The following is a 21,541-nucleotide window of genomic DNA, read 5'->3' on the forward strand; positions in this document are numbered from 1 at the left end:
AACCATGCACACTTTATACAAAACTATCGACTCCTCTTTCATATGAAAGTTATTTCCTGTACAGATTCAGTATTCAAGTGCATGAGGTAATTCTATCATGGATATAATTTTTCTTTCATACCTCCTGTACACATGTGAATATCCTGCAAGGAAGTGGACTACCCCATAAGACACATTGTGTTTTCATGAGAAGCATATGTGTTGTGAAAATGTAAATGAACCTAATCAGAATCTTCTCCTGAATGTGGAGACAGCGTACTTTTATTTAAGTAGACCTAATGAAGGTAGATACTAAGAATCCGAATTATGTCGAGATTGTTGAGTTACAGTATGATCATTTGAACTGTCAATATATTTTAGTCTTTCAAGAGTTGCGCTTGAAATAAATAATAATAATGAAATTAAGGTGTGAAATGGTCATATAATGTGATTATAGAAGATGTTTACCATATAGTGGCGCATAAAGTTAGTTTTACTAACCTGGATAGATCAGATTAGATTACAATATATTATTTCTTACATTCTATGAATTCCAGTAGAAATTAACTAATGTTATGTTGTTCAGATATAATACAGCATTCATTTTCTCCATTTTTTTTCTTTTAATTTCATCATTCAGTTTTAATATTTCCACTGATAGATAGTGATAGATTTATTGATATTAGTTCACAAAAGTGCAAACTTAATAATTAAAAAAAAATTATCTATATACAAAAGTAGTTATACATAATAAATATACAATTTCCTAAACAAAATAATTTATCGCAAATCTCAGTAATTAATTGTTCAAACTTGCACTTACATCTAGTTTTAGTGCATGTTTAAACCAATTGTGATAACTATTAAAACTTTAAAACTTATTTATCTGCTCCTTTTCACAATTTTCTACCATGAATATTTTTAACTTTTTTTTTTTTTTTTTTTGTTTAACTTTAAACATCTAAATTTATTTTATAACTTTCATATTCATGTTTAATTATAGGTTCACTTATGCCTATTAACTAATTCTTCTATAATATAATGTATAATAAGTTTTAATTAAACCATCTATGCTTATAATTAATTAAAACTTATTATACATTATATTATTGTGAACTTATCGGAAAACCAAAACAAAAATGAAAAATAATTCTTCCATGTCATCATACTGCATCCAGGTTAGCAGTTGTTGACATATAGCCAGCACACTGCAATAGCTGAATCAGTATTTCTCAGTGAATACAGTAGGTCAGTCTAAATTCCTGCTACATGCTTGTCAGCAAGTTATTTGCTTATTTATACATCTTGCAGCATACATGTAAACATACTTAACATATTAATTACGTAAATCAATATAATATTTGCACTGAAAAACTGCACAGTCTCTCAGGTATCTATAATATTCTTTATTTATGCCATATGAGGGGGTCAGAAACAAAGGTGTATAAGTGCACTTAAGTTATTTGTGAGAAAATGTGGTTGAAAGTACTTAAGATTTCGTAAGTTCCGGGAAATTTTTTATTTCAGTTTCAGTTTGTGATGTGATTAAAAGATGTATCTCTTTGCCACTAAAATTGTAAATGTTTTACCTTGCCCTAGATGCACTTAACTCATGTTCTTAGAAATGTTATTGTACTCCTTTGCTTCTGCCCCCTCATATAATGCTTTTAGATTTCAACGGTGAATGTGATCAAAATTAGGCTTTTCGGTATTCCACCGTGTCCTGGAATGTAACATTTCCACTATTTCGGAACTTCATACAGGTTCTATCATCAGGGCAGATGGATATGACCAAAGGGGTCACTTATTCTGTTAGGCTTGTTATGCTTGGCTAGTCTAGATGACCGAACTTATGCAGTTCTGAAACACTGGAAATGTCAAGTTTCAGGACACAGTGGAATACCTAAAAGCCTAATAATTCTGATCCGGTACTTAAGATAGAATTGATTTAAGGAATTGAGTTCCTTATGCCAGGAGGAGTAATTGATCATCTTTCTTTGGGCACTCAAGCATTTGAAAGGAATCTTCATTTAATTAATAGAAAGCTAAGTAGAAAAATTTGGACGTTATTCTATTACCTTATGCAGTTTGTGTCAAATGTAGAAATTGTTTGTTGGTATCTAGTATTGAACCAGCACTTTCCCATTCTATAGCAAGTTACTATATTGAAGTAAACTTGCTCCTGTTTATCTAAAATTATGTTAGGAAAGTAAAATTTATCTGATTCAATGAAGCTTGTACAGACCCAGAAATAAAATTCAGGCGGCCCAAATTTTGTTACTGGGTCAGTATAGGATGTCATTGCCATTGAGCCTTGCTGTATGCAACATCTATTCTTACTCATAACTGACTCAAAGGAGAATGTTTCCATCAAGTTAATAAAGAATATGAAATTAATGTTTTTTTTTTTTTTTTTTTTTTTTTTAAGTTTGTATAAATTATCGAGTTGAAACTGAGTATTAAGTGATGCAATAGCTTATTTACGAAATGCTTTAATGCTAATACTAGTTTATTATGCTTTAATCATTGTCTTTTCAAAAGAGTAGAATGCAGATTTATAGAATTCTGCTTTGTTCTGGTTTTTTCTACACTGAAAGAATAATAAAATTATTCAATTATCGTACATATGAGAGAAATTAGTTATCTTGTGTACTGTTGAGTATGTCTTTAATGTTGCAATGTGTTTTGAAATAGTCTAACTAGGAACAATATTATTTGTCGTCATAATGGAGAATTATTGTAAAACTGTAGTACAGCAAGTAGTAGACTTAACTCATAAAGTCATAATATGAGAGACTTTCAGGAATGTTGTATAGCTATTTTGACAAGAAATGGTAGCATTATTATAGTAACAGTTCGATAAATTCTGCAGAATACGTCCATGCACAAACATTACGCTAGAGAAAAGACTTGACAATAAAATAAACAAGTACTCTTTAGTATATTGGTGTACATAAAGATTTTAAAGCAAAATAAGAATGTTTTGAGTGATTATTGATTTCAGATATTAACTAAATTTGTGGTATTGTCAGTTTGAGTAGTTGTGGTACATGTGAAGTGAGTGTTAATTTCAGTACTGTGGAAACAAATATTTTCAGTGGTCTCATTCGTCTGGTTCACTCAAACCTCTTGTTAAATTTGTCGTGTCAGGACATGAGTATGATATGCCTGCAACCTTGAAACCCAACTACATTACTTTCGTAGTTCTCCACCCTTTACCCCTTACTATGCTAATAGCACATACACATCAATGAATAGTATTAAAAACATCATTAAAAAAAATAAATTAACTTTCAAATACAAAATATACTCTGTGTGTGTGTGTGTGTGTGTGTGTGTGTGTGCGCTCGCGCGCGTTTTTTTTCCCCCCCCCTAACGGTTAAATAGCTCTGTATATAATTCTGCAATAACGTGTTGCATTTTAATTTTTCTTTATTTGTAGCTTATAATTGTTATTTTATTTAATATTTTTATATTAAAACTATTATGAAATTTGCGGTTATTAGTGAAGAGAACTAGTTTTTAAAAAATTAGAATGATACCACTGAATATTTGAATCGCTTATTTAAAAAAGGCTATTTGTCCACAAAATAGGCATTTTCATTTTATTGTGTGGATGAAATCCTTATACCAAGGCGCTTCATACAGGCAAGAAAGGCCGCATTCCAACTCATTGTGTGTGTAATATAGGGTTTCGTATAACTGTTTATTTACGAATGGCCCTATGTCCTGGAGTAAAGACCTTTCATAAATAATCTTGGGTTGTAATGGTTGGTGAACGGAAATTGGAAGTATGTAAAAAAGCTATTCATGAATCTGTTAGCTATTGGTGAGAAGGTTACAAAAACTCATTTTATTGGATAAATCCCAAAAGGACAACAGAGGCAAAAGAAGACTATTCCAATCACTACAGTGATGCAAGTAAAAGTTCACATTGCAAGTTTTTCCCTGAAAACAAGTCATTATTCATCCAAGGAAGTAAACTACCTTGATGCAAAGTTCAACATTAAAAAATGTATACTCTTTTTAAGGAGAAATATTCTGATTGCTCTGTAAAATATAGTTTTTACTATAACATTTTTAAAGAGTACGGTATTGTTTGGTAGACTGCAGATAGATACATACTGTGAATGCGAGGAGCTTCACTCTTAATGAAACTGCTAAGAGAGTGGCAGAAGCTCAACTAATTGTTCACAAAAGGAGGAGCAATTAATTTTACTCGTATGCATCACTGAAGCAAATGAAAAATGTTATGTTTTATTTAACGACGCTTGCAACTGCAGAGGTTATATCAGCGTTGCCTGTGTGCCAGAATTTTTTCCCGCAGGAGTTCTTTTACATGCCAGTAAATCTACTGACATGAGCCTGTCGCATTTAAGCACACTTAAATGCCATCGACCTGGCCCGGGATCGAACCCACAACCTCAGGCATAGAAGGCGCCAACCAGACCGACGAAGCAAATGAAGGAATACTGCAAAGATAAAGACAATGTTTTATGTTTGACCATTGATTAAATGCAGAATACATATCGACCTCATATTCCATTCTAACAGGTGTTTTACTTAAGGCCGCTGACACTGAATGTATTTTCTATTCACAATGTTAAGTCTGGTGAGGCCTATGTTTTTGTATATCATGAAGGCATTGCAAGGAAAGGGAGTAGTGATGTGTGCTCTTTCTTGTCATATATGTGAGGGAAGAGGTGTCAAATAATATCGATGAGCTGTTTATTTACAGTGATAACGCAGCAAAGCAAAATAAAAATCATTCCATGATTTGCTTTTTGATGACATTTATGCATACGGGTCGCTTTTCAAGAGTTGTGTACGGACTACCAATACGTGGACATTCATACCTGCCAAATGACTGGGATTTTGGTACGGTGAAGCGCAGCCGAAACAAAGTGGATAGACATTATACAGTCAGAGATATGATAGAAATTATTGTAAGTGCAAGTCACAAATTTCGTGTTAGGCTTGTTAAAATTGAAGACATCTTGGACTTCCAAACCTGGTGCTCCACAATGTATAAGAAATCTCCTGTATCAGAAGAAAGCCAAGTTCACAGATCGAAGAATTCTAAAAAAGGAAAGAGAAGTCTTTGCAATATCAACATACCACGAGTTCATCTGGACGAAGAAAGAAATGGATATGTAGAGGCATTACCTTACACTGGAGGATTACAAACCAAGTACTTTCTATTTGCATTTGGAGCAGAAATAGCTCTGCCAAACCAAAAGGCTTACACTGATTGTCAACTAATTACAGAGGACAAAGTTCATGACCCGAAATCGCTTTTGCCTGACATTCCCGAAGACAAAAGCGAATTGTTCCGCACTCTCACATCTTCATGGCCAAAAAAGCAAAGTAGGAGGCAAGTGGAGGAAACACAGAAGGGAAGCAGTAAAAAAATAAGGAAACACAGGCCTACATCTCATGTTTTATGCTTATTTTTGTAATAAATGTTTTATTGAAGAATGGAAAAAATGTGTTTATTTAAGAAAGGCCCTTTGTCCAGCCTTTTCAAAAAGCTGTATGCTTGACAATTTTGATGATAGTAACTGAAAATTTCCTTAACATGTTCCCTTTATTTTGTAGTATAACGTATCATGTTTTAAGATTTTTAAAATATTTAGTATTTTCAATAAACAGTTTTTTTTAATTTCTCACAAAAATATGTTTTTGGACAACGAGCCTTTCATAAATAAGTGATTCATTTGTAGAAGAAATCTATACACAAATTTTCATTTCTGAAAAGCATAATAGAAATGCAGTTAATTAATATTTACTTACCAGCTGCAGAAGGGAAACTTTTTAAGATTTTGAATTCAAATATATCATAACATTTCAGCTTTATAAGATAATAGTTTTATCAGTTTAATTTGAATACTGCATATTTCTCAGTCTTATGTATTATCCCTAGTAAACTAAAAAAAAAGTCACGGAATGATTAATGAATTTTTGGAGGAAACAAGTGTTGGTAAGCAAACAGTTTTACTCTGTAGAGGGCGAACATGGAGGTGTTCTTAGAAGTGTTACATTTTTCGTTGAAAAGCACCATTTTGAAGTAAAAATGATCTTTATTCATTTATAAATAATTGTTGATTCTTAAGACACAGGAATTTCCGTTTCTTTTGCCAAATATTCTCTATCCAATATATGTGTAAATGTGTCTTCAGAAGACATGCCAATAAAATTTCTCAGATCTGAAATGTATGAAACATAACCTTGTATTGCCCTTGTTTGCAGTATTTAATGTACTGAATATTGTACTTGTATAAAACTGTTTATTTTTTTTATCTATGTCCAGGAGCATTTGATTCGAACAGGTAAAGAAATGTCTGAGAAGAGCAACAGTTAATGATTGATGACATAATGCTACAAAGTAATCTTATTAAATATGTTGCATTATTGTACAGTCACTGAAATATGATAAAGTATACATGTTACATGAATACTTTTAATATGTTGCACTGTCATCTTCTAAGAATGAAAAAATTGTCATATTTTATTAAGAAATTGTTGCCAAATCTGCAAGCATTGTAGTGTCCATACCATCCTGTATACAGGGTTAACCATAGTAATATCTTTAATTTCAGGGAGTTATTCTTTGGGATACTTCAAACAAAATAGTTTAATACAATTTCGCTCGTTTTTGCTTACTTTTCGAGATAAATGTTCTATATGAAAAATTTCACACTGTGTTTTGGGAAAGCCATTGATTTAATTCCCAATGTGCTCATTCAGTTTAAGAGAGCAGTATATTATGATGACTATTACACTTTTCGTACGTCATACTACTTTTGGCAAATAAAACAGTACAGAATGAAGTGTTTCAAACAATTATGGCTGCTTATCCTACAATTTTTATCACCTCCCTAGCTTTTGGTTTTATTATCTCTCTAGCATTTGTTTCTGTGTTTGCCAACATTGTACTTTCAATAATTGTACCTTTTAAAATAATTCATGTTTATTTCATTATCCTTAATTATTTTTTTTATCATTTATCTTGTTTATATTATTTAGGTTATAACTTCTGCTGTATGAGATTATGGATAGTCACATATCAGAGATTGTTTAATATAGAGTGATAATTGAAGTGGAATGTAACTGTTTTAATAAAAATGAAACTGAATCAATAAAACCTTCTTGACTAGCAATCGTCCATAGAGTTTAATGAAGATTGTGTAGTTGGTACAACTGGTAATAAAAGAACACTGATCATAACACACTACTGCCATGTAGTGGAATATTTGTAATGATGAGATGGTACAGTAATACATTTTGAAGATAGTTTAGTAAGTCAATATTTTATTGTATTAGAGTAATTTATTTCTTCTAATCTTTATATACCTGGTACTTCCTTCTAATCGTGTAATAGTCAAATTTCACTCGAGTTTTGATTTTCTCTAGATAAATCAAAACCTCTAGTGAGATTACTGTTGATAAATGCTTGAAAGAATTTTAGTTTTGTCCTTTCAATCTGCAGAATTGTGATCCGAACAAATGTGACATGCAAAATTTCTTTGTAGAATGAAAAGTTACATTTGTTTGGATCAAGTTTCTGAACATTTAAAGGAGAAAACTAAAATTCTTTCAAGCGTTTATTATCGTAATACACTGCTCTCTTAAATTGGCTGACCATTTTGAAAATTAAATAAGTGGTTTTCCCAAAACAAGGTATGAAATGTTTCATATAAAAGAATTTTTATCGTATGAAGGAATGCAAAAACGAGCAAAATTGTATTAAACTTTTTTGTTTGAAATATCTCAGAGAACGATATTTCTTATGGTTCCCTCTGTATACATGTGCTCACACAAACTCAGTGCTAACATTTTATATTTCTACAACATGATTGCTTTGTGAAAAATGTGTCCTCTTTTAATGTACACTTTAATAAATGTGAGTGTATATCTCTCGGAAAATTTTTAAAACCAGTAGTTCAGAAAGAGAGAGAGAGAAAGAGTGAGAATATGGAGTGAGAGATGAAGATTTACAATAACTTTTTTTTTTTTTTTTTTTTTTATTTTCTGTTTTTCATTCTTATAAATACGAGTGTTCTGGATGTTACTTTGGAATGAATGTTAATGAAAGAAGAAAGACAAGTGCTAATATTTTGGTGGAGGAGAACATTATACTGTTTTAATAGCTAGTAACTTGCATTTGGGGAGAATGGAATCAAAGGCTGAGGTTGGTAGATAGGGTCTTTTTCAAGAATATTTCTGCATGATGGCATGAAGTACATAAACAGGGTGTCTACTGGAAAGAGAAATATAATTTAAGTTTCTTGTTATATAGTTGCTTCTAAGAAATGTTTTTGTAAGTACATTAATTCTGGCTTGTGAGGGTATAGTCATTATAATTAGATATTACGTCCCATAGCTACTAAGAATTTCGTGGGTAAAGCAATTTTGAATTTGAATGCATAACCCTTATAAATGCATCAAGGGACACGAAACAGTGTAAGCTTAAAAGCTTGATCTATACTGACATGCGATACTCAGATAGATAAATGCCAGAGTATTAGTACAGTGAATTATGGTTGAGGATTAACACTAACCTCATTACAGAGAATTATTGTGCATTTCCACAAGTCTGGAACTGCACAACAAAAGCAGATGAAGCCCTGTAGTGTTTGAATTGGTAGACACCCTGAATATTTTTGCAGGGACCGTGTTGTGTTTGGCTTGCACCAGCCGGCTGCGTCACCCGCGCCGTCGCGATTGGTGATGCACATTAAGAATGGCAAAGTTTACCGCTCGCCACCTCAGCCTTCTCCTCAACAGCAGGAGCCAAGTGCATCCACCGCAGCCAGCACAGCAGCCAGTCTCGTGCCATACTGTGAGTCGGGAGAAGATGATTCTAGTTCGAGTGACTCAGAGGAACCACCGACTTGTTTGTGGGACATGCCTAGTCTTGGTGAAGTGAGCCCTTCTTCCCCGCACTCCAAACCTGTACCTGTTAGCAACAAAGTACCGTCAAAGACCAATTTGAAAAGGAACAACAGTGCGGAGTCAGTACTGCCTCTGGCCACTAGCAGCAATCAGATTTCTGAGTCCAATTGTACAGTGGTTGGTAAAAGTGTTCAGGCTAAGAGGTCAGACTTAAATATCGTAAATACTTCTTCTGTTGGTGATGTTTCTTCTATTGGCGATGTTTCAGTTTCAAGTGGTAAAAGTAATAGTGACGCTGTAAAAATTAAGAAAACTGAAGATGTTCCTTCTCAGAATAGTGTCAGTTTTGTGTCACAAGATAAGTGTAAGACAGATATCGTGAAAACAGAAGGACATAACACCAGTTCTCAGGGAAAGCTGTCCCCAGATAGAAATGTTACCGAGAACCTCAAGTTGAAAAGGGCAGATATGGGGTGCCCATCTCGGAGTCGGAACAGTTCTGTTTCGCCTAGCAAAAATGGTGCAGAGGGTGTGGATCCATGGAGAACGGATGTGTCTGTGCCGGAAGACAAGATCTCTTCGCCCGTTGGAAGTGCAAATCCAAAGATCAGACAGAGCACGGACTCGGTTACTCGCAAAGAAAACAGTGAAACAGTGAACCTCCATGTAAATACCTCTCCTGCTACAAACCGTTGGAAATACAATACAGGGTGGCAAGTGACTGATCTGTTACTGCACAGCCCCTCAGTAGCCAGTGAGGGCAGTAGTAGCGGTAACAGTGTTGCCAACTCAACAACAGACTGGGCTGTATCAGATGTTAAGCAGAAGTATAATCCTAATTCAAGGAAAATTAAGAAACCAACTGCTCACAAGTTATCTTGCTCAGACAGTGACCTACATAATGACGTGACTGTGAACTCTCTCAAATCGACACTTCATAGTGAAGTGACGTTGTTAAAAGATGAATCAGAATTTAGTAAAAATGTAGCTTGGAAAACTTACAGTGACATTGCAGTTTCAAAACCTGAAAGTGCAGAGTACATTGGTAATGGGGAAAGTGAAACATCAAAGTACGACGTGAGAAGTGTTCATGTTAAGAAAAAAAGGAAGTCCGAAGAAGAGATACGATCACCATCTGCATCTCCCAAGTGGAAAAAAAGCAAGGATGACAAAGACTCTGATACAGACGATCCTAATAGTAAACAATACAACAAGAAGCGAGAAAAGAAGCTAAAGAAGTTAAAGAAACATAAAAAGTGAGTTACACCTGAATTTCAGTTAACACACCCACCTATAACAAATTATCTGTAGCAATCTTCTCACCATTGTAACTTCACAGACTCAGTAGAAGTGTTAGCAGTATGGAAGCTACATTGTATTCACTTAATTGTAAGAATGATGTGCTGCCAGTTGTTTATGATAGGAATGAGAAAGTAGTGTTGGTAAACAGATAATGTAAATTTGTATGTTGATATGTATCATGTAGTACTGCTACTTGTAATGTTACTTTCCTTTTATAAGTTGATTTTTATCAGAATAAGGTTCGAATTATCTAGAATGTTGATGGTAAATCATAAAAACAGAAATACTTCGTTATTATCAGTAACAACACTATTTGTGTCTAACAATTCATAGTCATGCAGTCCCTGAGGTAAAGCTTTGCTTAGCAGAAACTTTAGCTTCTTTATTTAATTATTCATGTATGCATTCTTTAAATACGTGTAAATAATTAATTTTTGTAATATGAATATTCAAGATTCACATAATGGGGTTTATGGAGTTTTAATTTTGTGGTGAAACTGAAAGATTTTAGTCTAAAAATCTAAATATTTTCTATATTGTGTTCATTCAAGAAATTTAAATAGATAATATCAACATTTTATTTTATTAACTAACCATAAAGTTGAAAAACTAGATATTTGGCTTTATTTTAGTTACTAATCGTTTAAATTTTAATTCCATGTAATAAATCAGCGATTGAGATGTATATCACAAAATATCAGTTATTGTGATTGAATAACTCAAGCTTGTATGCATTTATTGCATATTTCTAGTTAGAATGATCTATGTATTATTGTTAAAATGTTTACATAAATATTGTAATATTTTATAGAGAGAGCAGAAAACACTGCGACATCCTAACTTGCATTTGGACATCATTTTGACTGCAAGCATTACATTATGGATGCCATATTTTGATGAATTAAGCTAATGTACCAGTACTTAACATAGTTCAATTAATTTTTTTTTTCTAAATTTCAGTCTAATCTTTGTTTTAATTCTTTATAAAGAGAAATGGCAACTGGTAGCATATCAGATGTTATTGTCTGTTTAATTTAGAATCCATTAAGAGTGCACAAGTTTTTTATTAATATTCAGTACTCCTCTCCTAAGCCATGCATGAATAAAGTAATGATTCTTCTCAACTCCTTGGCAACAGGAGATATTTAAACTCGATAGGAACAGTGTTTTCATTGCTGTGCCATCTTTTAGACTGTTTTGTACTTTAATTTTAATCTGTCTGTAATCTTCTGGGTACACAGAGTTTGAAATTACTTTCGGACCGATTTGGTATGTGAAGTGCTTTAGGAAATGTGATAACTAGACATTATATGTTTAGGCATTGAAAGTTAAGAATGTCACCAAGTACAGTAGAGTGGATGTGGTGTCCATTGGAAGGGTTCTTAGGTCTCGTTCACAAGATTCCGAAATCTAATGATAGAGAACTGAGCATAGAAATACCTCTAACTCATGTACTCTATATGTTCGAGAGACTATTGAAATTTATAAGCGAATGCTGAAGACAGTGGTGGCAAAAATCGAAACTACATCTCTTTACACAGCCTGATAGATATTACAGGTATTCATGATATCAACAGTACTATTATTATTATTATTATTATTATTATTATTATTATTATTATTATTATTATTATTGTTATTGTTATTGTTGTTGTTGTTTGTATTACTTCCCAAAGGAGCGCATAATGATTTTTCAGTTTAAATGAAATGTTTAATCACAATATGTATACCACATACACTTTTTGCTTTGACATATGCATATGAATATAATGGTTGAACATTAAACTGAAAACCATTGACAACACATTCCCTCTGCTGTGTGATCTGTTCACAACAATGCTTATGTGTTTATTGGATTTAAATATAACAGGATCATCAACTTCTATTGCTGGCCAGATGAACAAAAGTGGCTAATATTGCTACTTTGTATCTGACTGAAATTCTAAGTCAGCTATTCAGAAACGCGATTTTATAGTTCACTAATAATAATAATAGTCCCGCGCCATGGCGTCGCGGTCTAAGGCATCCCACCTAGGACTCGCGTTACGGAATGCACGCTGGTTCGAGTCCTCATGGGAGAAGAAATTTTCTCATGAAATTTCGGCCAGTGTATGGGACCGGTGCCCACCCAGCATCGTGATGCACTTGGGGAGCTACGATAGGTAGCGAAATCCGGTTGTGAATATCAGCTATAACGGCTGGGAGGATCATCGTGCTAACCACACGGTACCTCCATTCTGGTTGGATGATCGTCCACCTCTGCTTCGGCATATGGGCGTGAGGCCAGCAGCCGGCTGATCGGTCTAGGCCCTTCACGGGCTGTAGCACCACGGATTATTATTATTATTATTATTAATAATAATAATATCACTGTTATAAAACTGGGAAATTCTGTAAATAATGAGTATTCATATTGGCAACACTTATAACTAGTTTCTCCCCGTCATTCCTGTCAGAACACAGCTAGCAACTCTCCAGCCCCAATGTGGCAAACTAAGGAACTTTGCATCATAAGCAGGCCCGAACCAGGGCCCTAGGCAGTTAACCCTTTTTGGTAATTTAGTAAAAAACAAACTTTATGTTTATTGTTTATTTATTTAACGTACCTTGGCTTTAGAAAATAGACAAGTAGACTTAGAAATGAAACAGACAAGTATCAACTATACCTTTTTACACATTATATATTTTCTGTGTCCTGTGTCCTCAATATGTACCATTTCATCCCGAGCGAGTTGACTCAGATGGTAACATTTGAGACTTGCATTTGGGAGGTCCTGGGGTCCGAATTCCATGGCTAGCCAATCTGACTGGAGATTTTCATGGTTTTCCTCAGTCACAAAGGCAATTGCCGGATTGGAAATTTACATACCACGATTCATCACCACCTCAGTCACTAATGTCATAAACATTAATGAAAATCTAAAATCAGAAACAGGAACTCAACAATAGTAACAACGGTCTACCAGTATACCCACAGATCCTAAACACGCGATGATCACAGATGTTAGAGCATGTATAAATAAATTTCACAAAATGTGTGTGTGTGCATGTGTGCATTCAGATTTTAGTGTACCGACAAATACTGCTATTATTATTATTATTATTATTATTATTATTATTATTATTATTATTATTATTATTATTATTATTCCTGGCTGGGACCCCAGGTAGCTGCCTAGTTTGCGTAGGCAGAAGTTCACTGCTGATCATAAGAGTTAAACCTCCTGGAACTTAATTTCATGTCACTCAGTTCACTATCATTAGATTTCAGAATACTGTGAACCAGACCTAAAAACCTTTCCAGTGGACACCATATTTACTCTACTAAACATAGTGCGATTCTTAACTTTTAGTGCTAGACATCTGTTGCCTAGTGATAACACTCTGGCATAGAAATATAAATAGGCTACAAATAGGATGTTAACTGATATGTGGGAAACCATTAGGAATTGAATAGAGGACCGAAAAACGAGCAAAAAAAGTTCACTAGCTATATAGGCCTAGTCAATTTCGCTTTGTTTTTTTAAATTACAGGTACATTTTAGTTCTTGTTTCCTTATTACAACTTTATTTTTACATCTTTGTTTACAAAGTTCAGACATTCTACACTTAGTGCCCAAAATGGCCACCAGGATCTCTAATACAGGCTACTAAGCTCCGCATCCTGAGCTGTTGTACTCTCATATTCAAAGTATCTGTTGTACCACTATCTGCTGACTTCCTTCTTCAACATGCTGGTAAAGAATTTCAATGTTCTCAATAGTAATAAATACACAATTGCTTTTAAATGTCCCCAAAAATAAAAATCCATTGGATTGATAAACCAGGATGTTGATCCTGACGACATATCAATTTGTTAGAGAATCACTGACTTAGAATCTTTACCCTATCATGCATCTCAAAGCTTCCACTATCCCTTGTTTTCATTTGCCAGGTAGCAATAATGAGTAGATGCTCTTTTTATTTACAAAGACTACTGATTTAAATGGCGGCCGGGTAGCTCAGTTGGTAGAGCAGCTGGCTACAGACTGGAAGGTCCGGAGTTCGATCCCAGGTGGTGACAGGATTTTTCTCGTTGCCAAACTTGCAGAATGGCCCCAAGGTTCACTCAGCCTCCTATAAAATTGAGTACCGAGTCTTTCCTGGGGGTAAAAGGCATTCAGAGCGTGGTACCAACCACACCACCTCATTCTAGTGCCGAGGTCATGGAAAGCATGGGGCTCTACCTCCATGCCTCCCAAGTGCCTTCATGGCGTCTGATGAAGATACCTTTACCTTTTACTGATTTAAATATGACCCAATAATGTAAGAATTAGACCACTTGAAAAAAAGATAAGAAGTACATGTAATTAGAAACAAAATGAAATTAACTACATATTTACATGGCTCTTCCATTCCCCAAAGGTGTTCCACATATTAATTAACACTGTGTAGATTGGCAAGCAAAGGATTAGAGGTGTGACAGTTACTATTAACACTTACTGCTTTTTTATTTTCAATGTGTGCATCAGGGTATATAATAGTTGTTTGTTAACAAGAACTTGTTGACTGATACAGGAGAGAGAAATCTACAGCTGAAGAAAGCGAGAACTCTGAGTCTACTAAAGATGAAGAAAATGGCTGTTATGAGTGGGTAGAGAAGACACATGAAACTCTGGGACTTACAACAACTACCCCTCAAGCAGAAACGAACGGTCACTGCTGGGATGGAGCTCGCAAATCTGAAGTTACCAACCACTTATCACATCTCTCCCATCGAGGTTATGGTACAGCTAATGGTAAGAAATGCGTGTCTTTGTAACTATCTATGTGTTCGTTGTTTTAAGGAATTTTATAATGCTTTTGAAAAAACAACTTTCAAGTGGTTATTGTGAATGGTGAAGTTTTCCTCTTAGAATTCTGTCTGAACTAGATTTGCAACATCATTCACATGGCAAGGTAAATGCCTCAAATTAAAACTGTGTTATAAATAAATATGCATGATTGGGACGTATGTGGAAAAAAAATTTACACAACACGTAAAAATGCGTAATTTATGTTATAAAAGTAAAAAAAAAAAATTTAATAAATTCAAAACTAGCTGTAACACATTAAATAAACAAAATGTTACAGTGTTCCTCGAGCTCACAGACTAGCAGCATACATTACTATCACTAATTCATTCGAACTCGTCCTACTAAGTCTTCATTTCTTCTATCCTTTGAAGTGATAGCTGACACCATACAGTGTTTCTGTGTGTTCCGTAACTCTCACTGCGTTGATACAGATTTCAGAGTTTACTAGTCATCAAAGGCTGCTGACGACTTTCGTCATTTTGTCGTTGCTTTTCTCATGGTTTCCACTGGCATCTTTTCAATGTTGCCAACATGAAAGTCACCAAATAAGATGTCAAATGTTGCTAAAAAGTCGCTAAACTCAATTTACAAGTGAAAAATAAAAAAGTAAAAAAGTAAAAGAAACGAGTAAAATTAACAATGGCAAAAATGTATCGTAACTTTTACAGATACAAATCATCCCTATCCTCCACTTCTACCTGTAGCTGCTGAGTTGGAAAACAAGGATAAGCCGGAAGTGGAACGTATATACACATCAGTATTTCCAGTCTTCCGCAGAACACTTTCAGGAAATTTGATATTTGTAACTCATTTTTCCCAAGCTGTTTTAATATAAATTTTGTTGTGTAGTTTTGGTTTCACTAAGTCAGACCTGGACCTAATAGATGTAGGTCTAGGTTAGACTGTCTGAACAGGAGTGCAACCTAGGAAAGAGGAAGTACAGCCGTTGCAAACATAGAAAATTATTAGAATTAGCCCCAGCAAATTTATATTGCATCATTTAACAGCGCCAAGTATTTGCCAAAGGAGAGCTAATGCAGGGGATTATCCAAGATGTCATGATACGTTGTGCAGAGTTGTTCTTATGTTTGAAATTGTACCAAAGAAAATATTTTCTCTATAATAACATTAAATATGTCAAATTAAAAATGTTTCCAAATAGATCTTACGAGGCGTGTTCTTAAAGTAAGTTCCGTTTTCAATTATAGCCGTTGCATCGCTGCAATCATTTTGTGCATGCATGTTTTCTTCTTCAGTCTTCAGGCAAGCTGTGCATACAGTTTCAGAGCTTCAGTCCGTGTGTGTGGTTAGTTGTGATCAGTTGAAATGTTTAAAGTGATTGAGCACCCCGCTGACTGTGAGATGCGGTCTGTTATCCGTTTCTTGAATGCGAGAAACATCAAACCAGCTGACATTCATCGTCAACTTTGTAAAGTGTATGGTGATGATGCCATTAGTGATGGAATGGTCAGGAGATGGCCACACACAGCTCGTGACACCCAAAATCTCATCTCGAAATTTGGCTGGGAACAAATTGGCCATCCCCCCTACAGCCTGGATTTGGCTCCGAGTGACTTTCATCTCCTCCTGCATCTCAAGAAGTTCCTTGGTGGTCAACGTTTTGATGGTGACGATGAAGTGAAAACAGCAGTGCGGGAGTGGTTTGCATCACAGGCGGGCGAATTCTACAATGAGGGGATAGAAAGACTTGTGCCACGACTCGAGAAATGCCTCAGTAATGGTGGAGATTATGTTGAGTAGTAATTGAAGTGTGGGGATTACAATTGCAACAAAAATGGTTTGTAAATATCTTCCTGTTTACTTACTACACCCTTTTGGAACTTACTTTAAGAACACGCCTCGTATTAAAAACAGTTAAAATGACAACATGTAAAAATCGCTAAACTTATCATCAAATGATTAATAAAAACTCCGGAATAATCGTTGGTCGCTGTTTTGTAATTTTTGTCATTAGATACACCCTCAAAACCACTAGATCTAGTGACTTGTCGGTAAAGTTGGCAACACTGCATCTTTTGTCTGTATATTTTTTGCCAAATTCCTTGTATCATTGTGGTAATGGGTATTGTCTTTGTGGGAAATGCTGACTTGTTTATTTTCCTTTATCATCTAATCTAAGAAGTCCTGTTCACAGAGGCCAATATTAAAAGAGGAAATACAAAATTAGTTGTCTGATTGAGAACTCTGTAGACACTTCCCAGAGGTGGCATCTTTGGATTTACCACACACTTTTGTATCTCGTGTTTATATCTGTATTTATATCTGTTTCTTTTTTTAATTGCAAAAGTAACTAGAATTTTGTACTGTCTGTTGTAATTGGGGTTTTGCCCTGTTATAGACAAATCACTAAATAAATAATACAGATATTGTTTGTGATCATATTGTGATGTGATAGTGTAGAAATGTTAAAAGGATGGAATTACATAATCAACTCAGTTCACAACATAGTTCCGAAGTGTTCAGTAAGATTTTATATAATAAGTGATTTTGAACTTATTAAGTTCCTATATTAAAAATAAAAGTTGAAAATGACATGGCAGGAAGACCTTTACATAACAAGTATGACGAAATTGGTTTTATTCCCACAAAACTTCAAAATAAAAACTGCGCAAAATTTACATTTTGTGATTTGATAATTAAAAACACAGCAACACAGCATGTTCAGGCAGTTAGTAGAGTAAATAACTTATTAATTTACTTCCGTAAAAGTAATTTATTACACTGTGTAGGAAGTCGTGTAAAATATTAATTTTTTATGCGATATAAATCACATGTAATTACCAATGTACATAAAATATGTATCATGTAATGTATGTGGCCAACCCTGTAAATACATTGTAGAATAGCCGTTAGTGCATAATAATACAATTTAATTTGAGTTCATGAACGAATTTTAAAGATGAGTATACAGAGTGAAAGTGTTCAGTGACTGTCTCTTATTGGACGAATCCTTAACGTAGTAAGAATGGAGTAGTCCTTTGCCATTTTGTTCCTCTGTGCTTAGATTTCCCAGAAATAAATTTTTTAATGATAGATTTTTATTCCATCATCCTTTAAGCACATTTAGGAAGACACATTTTATAAACATCTTTACATTAGAGATGGCAGTTCCAAAAAATAATTTTGCACAATGTTTCCGGCTTGTTTACGATTTAGGAGGATTTTAATACTTTATTTATTAATAAATTGTTTTTAGTAATGGATGTTTGGCAGTGCTGTTACCAAATGTAGATGCGTGCTTCACCCTAAGACCCAAATAGCGCAGGGCATAGAATATTTTGCAGAGTGGAATGTGCAGCAGCAGCAGCAGGTGGTGTTACAGCTTTTCCACACAATGCTGCGGAGAAGGGTTGCTTCCATATGTTTGAAAGTACTTCTGGTTTACTGCATTGTTGCATTTCTAGAAACCAAGTCGAATACCCACTAAATAAAAATAAATACCTGAAAATAGCAAAGAAAAATTCTGTTCCTTTTATCTTTTCTGTCATTGAACACCTTCCTCCCTGTATAACAATCAAAAGAGAAGAAAACCTGAAAAATAATTATTCAGACTTTGTTATTAATGAAGCATTTTGCGTTATAATGTTTGGTAATGTAACATACAGTCTTGCTCTACCTACACTAACAGAAAAAAATGGTCCATCACTGTGGAGTAACAGTTAGCATGCCTGACAGTGAAACAAGCTGGCCCAGGTTCAGATCCTGATTGGAACAAGTTACCTAATTGGGGTGTTTCCTCAGCCATTTGAAGAAGAATTGCTGGGAAATTTTCGATGTTGGACCTCGGACTCATTTCACCTTCAATAATTTCAACTTCATGTATCATCTACAATAGTTTCAGGTCGACCGGGAGATCCAGCAGACTTGGTACCATGATTCACCTTCAGGTGTCATCTGTCTGAGGGAGCTGCATGTAATCCATGTAGTCAAAGGGACTTCCACAGTGGACTACAGCAGATCAGAGAGCTCCCTCAGACAGATTACACCATAATGGATCATGGTATCTACATTGCTGCGATCTTTGGGTCAATATGGGATGCAGTAGGACTTATTACGTGATTTGCAAACAGATTCCATCGTACATCTTGATTACACAACTTTTAACACTATATCACATGGAATATGTATTATATGTTTTTCTCGTACATATTTCGGCATGTTATGGGCCATCTTCAGAACTGGTTGGTGCTGGTCTTGGCACCTTTTGTTTGTGTTTCTGAGGAGGCTGCGGACAATTGGAAGACTTCATCAGATCTGGATGCTGTAGCTGAATTGATAAGATGGCACCAAACAGTGAATCGCATACATACAGGATTGCAGTCCTAAGGACTTCGACAATCATCCCACAATAAGCTACAGGTTGTGATGCAAGCCTTTGGGCTTTCCTCAGAAAGGAGAGGGAAAAAATGAAAGGCTTTAGTGGAATGGAAATTATATTGACATTGCCATGAAAATGCTTATGTTATATTAGGATGTCATTGTGAACAAGTCCATTCCTACACACAAAGGGAGTCCGTACATATACATAATCTACTTGAAAGATTTTATTATAATTCATAGGGGGTTGAAATATATTTAAAAAAATGTTACTCAGTTACAATGATCCCAATAAGATCGGCACAATAAGCCATAGGCTGCGATGCAAGCCTTTGAGCTCTCCTCAGAAAGGAGAGGGAAAAAATGAAAGGATTTTGTGGAATGGAAATTATACTGACGTTGGCATGGAAATGTTTACGTTATATTAGGATGTCATTGCGAACAAGTCCATTCCTACACACAAAGGGAGTCCGTACATATACATAATATACTTGGAAGACTTTATTATAAGTCATAGTGGGTTAAAATATATTTAAAAAAAATGTTACTCAGTTATGCTTTGAAATGGACGTGAAACAGATGCATGCAGAATACATGCATAATTATAGAAAGTTAATGCAAACTTGGCATTACTCGCATACTAATGAATAAATAATAACAGTTTCATTTGCTTATACCAGTTAATTGTTACTGTCTGTGACTCAAAACCAATTCTTTATTTGTCCCGTTAATAATGCATTCTGTTTCACTGCATTATCATCATCATCATTATTATTATTATTGAAGGATTGGCTGTTATTCATATCTTATTTCATTCCGTTCATTAGACAAACTTAAATCTTTCTTTTTTTTTTTTTTCGGAGGAGGGCCCGCAGGCAAGCACTGTAGCCTTAGGCTTATTGTGCAGCCTCCTTATTGGAATGATTGTAGAAGTCCATTAGGTTCGCTCTTGAAGCGCATGATTCACTGGATGGTGTCATTGAACCAATTCAGCCACAGCATCCAGTCTTGACTGGAGACCTGTTCTTCCGCCTTTCTGTGGTGTTGTTCTGTGGCTTCCTCAGATCGATGCATCGGCATCTGTTTGCAATTCATATGCTTGAATCTGGTGAATCCTTAACCAGAATACGTTGCTGTCGATTCCTCAACTCATCAAGGCGTCATCTGTCTGAGGGAGCTTACACTACCCCAGTTGCCAACAGTCTGCTGAAAAACCCCTGCGGCTTCACTGGAAGTGTGCAGTTCCCGCAGACAAATGCTGCCTATAGGCAGATCCTGGAACCACATCCGCCATGTCCTCTTGGTAACCTGTAATCTATTAAGATTATTAATGAAATTATACTAATGAAGGCGAAATGAGTCCGATATCCAATGCCGAAAGTTACCCAGCAATTCTGCTTCGGGTGGTTGAGAAAAACCTTACAAAAAACCCCAACCAGGTAACTTGTCCCAACCAGGATTTGAACCTGGGCCTGCTCGTTTCATGGCCAAGAATGCTAGCTGTTTCTCCACAGCATTATTTAAATTTAAATATACGGAATACAGAATATAATTGCAACACTAGAAGTAGAAATAAAATAATACAATCAATATAAAAAAGAAGATACAGTATATTAACAAAATTTGAGGACCAAATGAACAACGCTCGTGTTCAGTCACAGTTCAGATGTATTATTAATAGGCCTATAAGAGAATATACAAAATAAAATAAAATAGGAACTGAAATTAAAATTACAGCTACCGGTACAGTGAAATTATATAATGTAATATATTAATATAAGAGAAATATAGAAAATAAAATAAAATAGAAACTAAAATTAAAATTACAGCTGCGATGAAATTATATAATATAACATTAACATAGAGAAGAATAATTTTTTATGTGAATAAAATAGGACAATTTATGAAAAAACATATCTTCCAAAATTATAGAATACAAATATAATATAGGCTGATTAGTTCATACACATAGGCTATCAATTTATTTAATCAAATTGAAGACATTAACACGTTTCTAATTTTCTTGTTATATGTTAGTGGGATAAAAATGACTTGAAATTGTATAACATTTCAGTAACAAGCTGGTCTGGTGAACGCAGTCACATGGATGAGGAAGTTGAACGGGATCGCAAAGAAGACAGAAAGAGAAGCTATGATAATAGTTACAATGAGGAGTTTGATAGGGGGAGGGT

General features: G+C 34.7%; 1 protein-coding gene across 1 annotated transcript in view; it reads left to right on the forward strand.

Annotated features, from left to right (window-relative positions):
• Positions 1-21,541, forward strand: part of scny (ubiquitin specific peptidase 36) — a 74,240-nt gene that overhangs the window by 36,949 nt on the left and 15,750 nt on the right. The window contains exons 10-12 of the mRNA XM_069845285.1: positions 8,649-10,130; positions 14,734-14,954; positions 21,424-21,539. Of these exons, the coding sequence (XP_069701386.1) occupies positions 8,649-10,130; positions 14,734-14,954; positions 21,424-21,539 (1,819 nt within the window). The remainder of the gene's footprint in view (positions 1-8,648; positions 10,131-14,733; positions 14,955-21,423; positions 21,540-21,541) is intronic.

Source organism: Periplaneta americana, chromosome 14 (assembly GCF_040183065.1).
Source record: "Periplaneta americana isolate PAMFEO1 chromosome 14, P.americana_PAMFEO1_priV1, whole genome shotgun sequence".
Taxonomy (NCBI): Eukaryota; Metazoa; Arthropoda; class Insecta; order Blattodea; family Blattidae; genus Periplaneta; species Periplaneta americana.